General features: G+C 38.2%; 1 protein-coding gene across 5 annotated transcripts in view; it reads left to right on the top strand.

Moving 5' to 3' along the window:
• Epc1 (enhancer of polycomb homolog 1) overlaps window positions 1-10179 on the top strand; it is an 84168-nt gene that overhangs the window by 29037 nt on the left and 44952 nt on the right. The window contains exon 2 of one of the 5 annotated variants that reach the window (XM_033765636.1): window positions 470-821. The exons of 3 other annotated variants lie outside the window; for them this stretch is intronic. In XM_033765636.1, coding sequence (XP_033621527.1) covers window positions 470-502 — 33 coding nt within the window. In that variant the 3' untranslated portion in view covers window positions 503-821. Of the gene's footprint in view, window positions 1-469; window positions 822-5911; window positions 6200-10179 lie in introns of those variants that run through there. One more of the 5 variants, XM_010621315.3, reaches the window with a different exon arrangement.

The following is a 10179-nucleotide window of genomic DNA, read 5'->3' as shown; positions in this document are numbered from 1 at the left end:
GCCCGCGGCCCCACGTGGAGCCTCGGCCGGAACGAAGGCGCTGCGCCCGACCGCGCTCCTTGATTCTTGAGCGCATGTCGCAGGTTTGGAGTCCGTGGCTCTTGCAAAGCCCTGCTTTTACTTTTAGAATAAATCTGAGTTGGCTCCGCTGTCTGGTCTCAACACAGGGGCGAAAGAAATTCCAGTAAACGTGACAGCTGGCTTGAGAAAGAGGGTCCTTCCTCAGTCTCATGACCTACCTGTTTCACAGTGAATTCGTTCGTAGAAGTCTTAACATGTGTTACATGGGTGGGGTTTAGTATTTAAATGACTGCTTACAGTAGTAACCGATCACGGTGGTGGCTGTGCCTTACTGTGGAAGTTGGGTTCAGACACAAGAGTAAGAGACTCTTCCTCGCGTTACCCCTAGACTCTTGACAGTATAACCTATGACTTCTAACCTTAAGGAATTGCATACCTTGGTTTTCAGGTACAGCCCTTTAAGCAGGGTGCAGTGTGTTGACAGTTGAAAGAAGTCAAGGATTCGCATGGACTGGTGCGCTACAATTTTGTTGTGGAAAATTGTACTGTAATAATTCTATTGGTGCTGTAAGAATTTTTTAAATGTAGAAACTGTTCTGTAATTTTTAAAAATAAAACTCTTTAAACTGTTTGGGTTTTTTAACCTTTTAAAGTAAAAGTTGTGACAGTCGAATATGACTTGAGAGTAGTGCCTTACATCTAACTTTACAGATAAGCCAAGTAAGTGTGTGTAGTAGAGATTGTTTAGTGTAGAACTGAATTTCAGCACGTTACCTGTGAGAACAGTACCTTTTGTTTTTACTTGTATCATCTTAGAGTAGAATGGTGATTTGTTTATCATTAAGTGATTTGTTTTTAAAAATTAAAGTACTTGTCACTGCAGAATGTTGTCTTTTGGTTTTATTTTTGTTTCTCTTTGTAAGTTTTAGCGATCATACTTTCAAGTTGGGTGTTGGTGTTACTTTCCTGGAAATTAATATGTAGTTCTTGTTTTGCAGCCAAGGAAGGGGAAAGCTTTGATTAAAGAAAGAGAGCACTACAGTACACTCTAGAAATTTAGTCAAATCTTGCTTCTCTAAGTACTTTGGACGGTCCCAGAAGGTACAATCTGAAAAGCTGAGTTCAACTGATACATCTGCCAAATGCATGTACAGATAATTTCAGTTCACTGGAATAATTTTGACATGATACTATAAAGTGTATGGCTGACATTAGATCATAAGTCCCCTTTTTTGAGGAACATCGGATCCCCCCTTCAGACTACTCTTTTCTATCATTTACTTAAAAATTTTTCACTTCCCAGTCAACCAGAACTATGATCAATGAAGCATAGACTTCAGTAATAGATATTGAACTTAATAGAATGCATAGTGCTTGGTAAACAAGATACAATCCTGTGGTTCATGCTCCTAATGATGGGTGATATAATTATAATCCAACATTGAGAGAAGGATGTTACATAGTGTTGAAAATGTATACTAAATAGAAAACTGAATTGAGCTAACCTTGGGAAAACTTTAATGATTTGTTGAAGCATTTTGTACTTAAAGAGTTAAACTTGGTTAAACCTCTTCTTAAATCCCAGTTACCTAGAACCAGAATGGACTGCCTAGCTTTATCTTATTTTGGTCATGAAGGATGGGCACAGATTTAAGTGAGGATAGTTTTTATACACCATCTTATTAAGAAAGTATTTCATGATCAGAATACATCTGTAGAATTGCAGTGAGAAATATACCTAATGATTAATGTTTTGTTTATGTAGTAAATGAACAAAAATCCTAAGTCTTACAACACTGGGAAAATGCTATTACTGTATCCCCCATTTAGCCAATTGATTTAATATAGTATTTAGCACATTAGAGCCACTGTGTCCATGGTATGGTACTTTAACTTTCCATTGGGATGTGTGGGGTATGTATGTATGTATACCCTTTTTATGAGGAGTGAAGATTTAACCTGTTACTTGGAATGGTTTGGGTAGAATGTTTGATATATTTAAGAAGTAGATGATGCCACACATTGACATTAGCTACACTGCCACTTTTGAAACTGTTAGAAGTATGTCTGGCTCTTTGATCCAAACCAAGCAGCTTTGTTTTATAGAGTTCTAACTAAACAAAATAGTTTCAAATTCCTGCCTTTTCTGTTCTTCACTACTGACCTGTTATGCAGTGGTGTTAAGCCCAAGAACTTTATAAAGTGAACAGTTTTTTTAAAATTTAAGGGGGAGAGTGGAAGTATGTGCATATTAATATAAAAACAGTTTAACTGATTTTTTAATTTTTCAGTTTCATAAAAATTAATTTAAACTGAAGTAATCTTAAAATTTGTGTTTTAAAAAAAGAAACCAAGGTTTTTTTCCTTTTTCAACCTTTAATATTTTAAACCAAAGCTTTTAGCCCTTCTGTTTGGAGCTGTAAAAATCAGTCTTGATTTCTTCATTCTGTCCACCTTTTTGGACATATATGAAGTCTCAGTTACAGTAGAAGGAAAGTTAAACTATAGTTTGTTTGAATTAGAAAGGCATGGAGAATATTTGGGTTTTTGTGTTAAGTAGCAAACAATCCAGATAAAAAGAATTGAGTAGTAATAATAAAATATGACTTGGGCCGGGGAATTAGCTCAGTGGTTCCACCGCCTGCCTTGCAAAGCGCAAGGACCTGAGTTCGATCCCGCTACCAAAAACATCTTGGACAGAGTAGAAAACAATTTTTTTTTTTTTTTTTTTTTTGGTACCAGGAATTAAACTGATTGGGTTATGTATCTAAAGTATATCCTGGGTGCTTCATCATCAGCAATGGAATTTTTTATTGAATTTCATTTTCTTTTAGCACTTAATAAAAAGTATATCTAAATATGGAGTAAACACAGGGAAAAAGCTCTGCTTGAAGGCTTATTGAATCTGGGCAGGATTAAATATACCAATCCTAATGTTTTAAATGGGGACAGATTTTAGTTTTATATCCCATTCTGCTGTATGGTATTTAGTAAAAGTGGTAAACAGATAAGGAAGCCATATACATACACATGGCTGAGTTTTTACACACTTAGTAATAAAAGTTGTGTTTGTATACGGTGTATAAAAATGTAGCTTCTGACTACATCCATTACTCAATTTCCTGAAAAGTTGAGAGTGTTCATTAATAGTGAGTTAAAAGCAAAGGCTAGCATTTTTTGTTGTTTTGTTTTTGTTTGTGGCTCTGGGAACTCAGATTGAACTGTAATCCCAGCCCTTTTTTTTCCCCCTTTGAGACAGGGTCTCACTTAAATTGCTAAATTCCTAGGCAGTCTCCTACAGTGTTGTGATTACATGGATAGACCACCATCCCTGGCTCGGGGTGTACTTTTTTTTTTAAGAGAGTGTACATTTTGGTTTTTTGAGACAGGGTTTCACTGTGTAGTTCAGACTGACCTGGAACTCACTATGTAGCCAAGGCTTGTCTCAGAACTCACAGCAATCCTCCTGCCTCAGCCTCCCAAATGCTGGGATTACAGGCATGCGCCATCACTCCCAGTTTCTTGTTTTATTTTGCAGTACCAAGGTTTGAACTGAGGGGTGCTCTACCACTGAGTCACATCCCTAGCCCTTTTCACTTATTTTTAAATTTTGAGACAAAGTCTCATGTTCCAGGCTACCCTCTAACTGGCTGTGTAGCCCAGGCTGCCCTCAAACCTGTGATCTTTCTCCTGCGTCAGCCTCTTAAGTAGCTAGGTAAACACATGCCACCATGCCCGGCAGTTAAGCTTTTGGACCATTAAAATGTGATTTATATTAATAGAACTTTTTGATAAGTTATGAGGAAATCAGAAGGATTCAGTGATTTAAACAACTTGATAGAATTGCATTCAGTGAGTTATTTGATGTGTTTTTAACACGTTTATAAACTAGGAAAATCTTTTTGATCAGGTTTCTTAAATCTTGTAATTATGGTGACTTGGAGCTGTTACAGTATTTTAAACATGAACACCCAGTAGTTTCATCCTTCGTCTCCATTGTTGTAAGTAGAAGAAAAACAAAAAAACAAACTTGCTGACCTTTAATAAATTTGTGGCACTATATGCACTGTAGCTTTTATGAAACCAGATCTTTGAAAGATGGAATAAAGGTTATCTTTTTGAGTACACATTATGATGACTTAGTGAATTTTGTAACAGATTATTACCGTAAATCATTTTGGTTGAATTTACCTTAGTATTACAAAGTACTGACTGAATAAATAGGATCTGATCTTATAGTGAATCAAGGGGCAAAGATAACTCAAGGTTTAGAATGTCTTGTGGGTGATGGAATGTCAGTTCCAGTTTTCAACGGAATGAGGTATTTGGTAAGCTTAGAATCCCAAGTGCCTCCGTAGATTCTCTGACAAAAACTGTTAATTGTTCTCTGACCTCCCTTTATTTTGAGAGTGAAATAAGGTAGTATGTGTATATGTAAAAATGATGCATAGAAGGTTTTACTATTACCAAAGAGAAGTTGAGGTTTTATAAGGGCTTTTTTATTGTTACTGAAAAATGAATTAACATTCACGTCATCCCTTGGGATTGCCTGTCAGAAAAACATAATGCGCTCTCCCTCCTTAAAGAGTCATATGATACATTTGTAAAAAACTGAGTCTTTAAATTTGGGTAAGTATTAATTGAGAAAAGCAAAACTGGGAATTACTAGACTAAGTCGTGGTTCAGCCTCTGATGCTGCATAGCTGAACCTGTGCGATCTCACAGAGTGTTCTTGGCTATAAGATGAAGTCCTGTGGCTCTTTCCTATTTTAATGGTTAAACCGTGTTCTCAATGTGTTTAAGTCTGTCTCGAAAGTATTTTCTGGTGTTTATCGAATTTGCATATTACATAAGCATAACTTACTAAAAAGTAAAGGTAGTTTAGGTGCAATAATTGGTTTCAGTTTAGCCTCAGAAGTCTCAAGTTCTAAAGCCAGGATATGGAAGACTTGAGGGATAAAAATGGTTGCACTAGTCATTGAATGCTTATATTACAAAGATTTAAGATTATAGCAAGAATTCTGTAGTAATGGTAACAAATTCATATTTTGCCTGTAAGGTAATAGTGTCTTAAGGTGGAATAAACTACAAATATATACTCTAAAGCAGTAATTCGGTCACTGTTTTAATAGCTAAGTAGAGCTGCTTGAAGTGCTGGCTCATTGTCAAAGAAAGGGAAAATACAGATAAATATATTCACTTTTTTTAAATCAAGTATTTGTTGTTTATTTGCTATGAGCCAGATACTATTCTAAACTCTGGGTATACAAGAGAGAACACACAAGGATTGTTTCATAGTCTCACTTTCTAGACTGGACTCAAGGGAGCAGAAATTTTTGTCTGCTTTGTTTACTGATACATATTTGTGCATGAAAGTGCCTGACATGTAATTCAATTATTTGTTCATGTAATTCAAGTATTTGTTTGAATGCTGAATTTTAGTAAGAGAATACAAAGAACCAAAAAAGTGCTCTAAAGTTAAAAGTATGATATGACCCTTAAGGGGCAGAATAACAAGAAAACAAATTTCACTTAGGAGGAGAAGGAAGGTGGTATTCTTTGCATGCCTGCTCCAGGAACGTTTGACTTGAAACTTCTACAGGGGAATGAGCAAGACTGAGGATGTGGATGAAAGACCTTCCAGGCTGAGAGCCTGAAGTAGGAGCAAAAGGTGGCCGGTGTGACTAGAGCACAGTGAGTGAGGGCTTGGTGGTTGTGTCATGGGAACCCAAGGGTAACCTGGGGATCCAGATCAGGTAAGGTATTGCAGGCTACCATAAGGAGCTGGATCTCTTTGAAATGAAGTCGGCTATTAGCGTCAGCAAACAAATGACGTGGTCTGACATTTTTCCAAGATCATTTTATTGGATAGGGAATGAATGAATGAATCCTGTTGGATAAGAGAGTTAATGGGCCTTTGAGAAGGGCAGTAGAAATGGAAATGAAGAGAAATGGGTGACTTGAGATATGTTTTGCAGGTAGAACCTTCAGCGCCTGCTGATGAACTTTAATGTGTTCTAAGTGGAGAGAAAGGATCAAGATTGAACCCCTCTGAGCTTTAGCTTTGGCAGCTGGATAGATGATTGGGCCATTTCCTGAGATGGGGAGAATTGGAGGAGGAAAGATAAAGATACCCAGAAAGGGAAGACTCCTTAAGTTTGGAGAGCATTTTACTCAGGTGAGATTGGATACATGAGAATGTAGAGCACTAGAGCAGTTCTACTAAATGTGTGTATAAATTGGAATTCATGGGTTGGTGTTATAAATTTGAAAGTTTTAGCATATGGTTTTTATTTAAAGCTGTGCCTTGAAGCTCAGGTGAAGGTGGAACTAAAGTAGGGAGAAAGTAAGGATAAAAGTGTCTCAGGAAAGAAGGACGTTAGCTGTGCCCACTGAGAAGAGGAATATAGGAAAGTGATTAATTTGATTAGATGTGTACCAGTTTTGGAGAAGGTGTAGGAAGAGGAAAGCACAGTTGAAATAGAAATAAAGTAAAGAGGGCAGAACACAGGAGTGAGTTACCTCTTTGGACTAGCACTGCTGTGAAAGGGAGTGGGAAAAATAGGACAGAAGCTGGGAGAAGGACTTAAGAGATCAACAAATGTAAGTACTAGAAAGTTGAAGCAGAGGCCCAAAAGGGGGGGGGGTGGGATAAAACAAGCTAAGCTGTAGATCCATCCAGTTCAGTGCCTTGGGAATTTACAGGTTGCAGCTCAGGGAAGGGAGATCCTGGCAGCTCCATGAATTGAGGGAGAATTTAGAACTGGGGACGCCACATTGACTTCAGGCAGAGCACCACAGCTGCACAGAAAGAACCCCAAGGGCCCCCTTGACTTGACCTGAGCCTATGAAAAAGCTTCCAAGTTGGAGGGAAAGCAACTGGGAGGGAAGAGGAGGAACAGTTCTGGGAGTGCACAGGTTGGGAACGTTACATTGCTGTTGACCAGAATGGAAAGACCTTTTGATACGCAGGATGTCAAGTGAAGCCCTCAGGGAGGGTTTTGTCGTAGCAGTAGGGCAGAATAGTTCCAGACTTACGCTGACAAAGCTTAAACACTAGGCTCAAAATAATCTCAATTTCAAGCAACTTACGTCCCAGAACAAAAATTAAAAATGTTCAAAGGAATACTAAAAAAAAAGATTATATAACATAAAACTCAGTAATTGGCACCTGGTCAAAATTACAAGCATACAAAGAAGCAGAAAAATATCCATAACTAGAGAAAAAAATGAATTAACAGAAGACAATGCAGGTAATAGAATTGGTTAAAATTGTTAGAACAGATAAGCTACTAGAACTAGTAGAATTACTCCATTTAAAAAGATGAAATCCTCCCATCCTCTCTGTGATCCCAAGGACTTTGTTCCTAATAACTATTTCCTGCCTTGGATCAATTTTTTGGAGGGATTGGGTAAGGAGAGAATAGTTTATATATTTATTTATTTATTTTCCTCTTTAAGGAAGGAAGATACATGAGAAAAATGCATGACTGTTGTGAGAATACAAATAATCAGCTATTGAGAGGATGTAGTAGTTTATCCTGTGATTCTATTACTTAATGAAATACGAGGTAGAGTCATGACCTGAGCATGAGGAAGAACTTTTAAGATGAAGGTTGGCGGGGGGCCTGGGGATTTAGCTCAGTGGTGCCGCTTGCCTTGCAAACTCAAGGTCCTGAGTTCAATCCCCGGTACCAAATAAATGAAAATGCTGTATTAATATTAGTCTGAAAAAAAAAAAAAAAGATGAAGGTAGATACGAGTATGTCGACTTACTAGAAAAATAAAGTAGGATTGGTAGACTTCTCGAGGGCACGATGTTTGTGATCATTTTCAACTGAGGAGTCGGCTCATTTGCGCAGTTGAGTGGAAATCAAGCGTTCAACTTGATTTCCAGCACTAAACAAATAGATGTAATACGGTTTCAGGGTCGAGGTTTTCCCAACAAGTACAAGGGTGGCAGAGAGGGATGAAGAAATCAGCAGTATTTTGTGAGGTATGTGTAAAACCAGGGAAGAGAGAGAGGACACGAGCTGATGAACGGTGGAAACTGGGACTTCCTGGAATCATTTATTAGAGTAGAGGTGATTGAATAGGTGGATTAAGGCAGGAGGGTGCTTTAAAAATGGGAGTTTGGAGGTGGTGCAAGATCTAGAGTATAATAACCACAGCGGTGGCAGAAATGAAGTGAAGGAAGAAATGAGTATGGGTGTGCGGGTCATGGTGCTAGGATAGATAATCTGTATAGATACTGTCACTAAGAATGATACCAGAAGGTGTGATACTTGAGAAGGTAGTGAATCTGTAACTAGCAAGACAACTTTGGGGTGCAAGTGATCATAGGAGCTTCTGAGGGGATTTTGTTTCAAGACAGGATCTGGCTGTGTAGCCCAGGATGGCTTCAAACTTGAAGCACTCCTGCCTCAGCCTCTTGAGTGCTGTGATTACAGGTGTGTGCCACCATACCTGTTAGGTTGTAATTTTTTGAAAGTTCAACAAAGAAATGGTATACAACTAGTAGTGGGAAGCAAGGATGATGAATATTTAACCCATGTGGGATATTGGAAAGAAAAGCTATACTGTTTGCGTGAGACAGCTCCAGGCTTCAGACAGAGCAAGATGATGGACATTGTTATTGCTTAGGTCTTTATTGTAGAGAGCACAGTGAAAGAAATTGAGAACGTTGCTTGGCCTGATGGCATATGCCTGTGATCCCAGCACTCGGAAGACTGAGGCAGGAGGATTCCCACAAGAATGAGAAAGAGGCCGGCCTGAACTCTACACAGTAAGACCTTGTCTAAAAAGAAAGAAAAGAATCTGGAATGTAGAGAAGAGTGGGTGGCTGGGTCAGATCAGATGTTCCGCTGAGACTGGTGATAAGGATGATCTGATTCTGTTGCATGGATAAGGACAAATGATGGAGTTATCTGGGCAATCTCAAATGAGTGAAAGTCCAAGATACCTTCCTACCAATTACTCTCGGTTGTAAGGGAACATCCTGCAGCTAGAGATGGTGTGATAGCTTGAAGGAAGGGCAGTTCGACCCTGTAGAAACTGATGGTCTCTTGAACTTCAAGGAGTATCTATCATTTCTGCTGCACAGTTGCATAAACATCTCTCTAATGAGGAATTTTTATGCAGCACATTTGTTTCAGTGCTCAGAAAATGAACCTTCAGAAGTTGTGGAATATCAGACTTCGCCTTTCTTGATAGTGGTTTTCAGGGCACACTGTACTATTCACTCATCCTAGAGGCTGGAAGATTGTAGGGGCACTTTTGATTATTACAGTGACTAGGGGATGCCATTGGCAATTAATGGGAGAGGACCTAGAATGATACATAAGTCCCATCGTGCAAAAACCAGACCCCCACAAAGGAAGAATTCTGTGTGACTATCCTATCGAATATTCCAGGAGATAAAATATCCATTGTATAAGTTATCTGTTCTAATTTCATTTTACATATTGGTAAAATTTTCCGGGAATATAACTAGTATATAAAGGAAAATTGTACTTTTTTGTTCAGAACATTTATAGGAGATCTCATTTGACTTTTTTGAGACAGGGTCTTGCTTTGTCACTCAGGCTGATCTTGAACTCACTATGTAATCCACGTTGGCCTTGAGCTCACAATGATCCTTCCACCTCAGCCTCTGAGTGCTGGGATTATAGATGAGCACCACCATGTGTGGCCATTTGTGGTATTTGAGTCAGCGAAAGAACATCTGTACAGTCTAGTCTTTTAGCTCTTACATTCCCAGTGATTCTCAGCACACGTAAGCATCTGTGATGTCTTCATTTTTGTCTTCCTGAGTAGACAAGATGTGTATTTATATAAATTCCTTTTCTTGTTTCTTTATTATATAATTCGATTTTTGGATTATTTGTATCATTAGGATGATTAAATTTGAAAAGCAGGAACCAACCACAGGGTCTGATAGAGTTGAGAGCCAGCTACTCCACTGATTTCCAAATTTGGTATGGTCTTCAGGCTCAGTTAAAATTGTGGCTGTGGTATTTACTCCAAATTTCTTTAAGCATAGTGCCTTAACATATTGTAAGTGCTCAACCTTTTAAACTTGTTTTTGTTTGTTTGGTTGGTTGGGTTTTTTTTTTTTTTTTTTTTTTTTTTTTTTTTTTTTTTTTTTTCGTTCGTTAA

This window comes from Fukomys damarensis, unplaced genomic scaffold, assembly GCF_012274545.1.
Source record: "Fukomys damarensis isolate Sample0158 unplaced genomic scaffold, DMR_v1.0_HiC HiC_scaffold_19, whole genome shotgun sequence".
NCBI classification, from domain to species: Eukaryota; Metazoa; Chordata; class Mammalia; order Rodentia; family Bathyergidae; genus Fukomys; species Fukomys damarensis.
The sequence above is the reverse complement of the archived record's forward strand: the minus strand, read 5'-3'. Positions and strand labels throughout refer to the sequence as shown.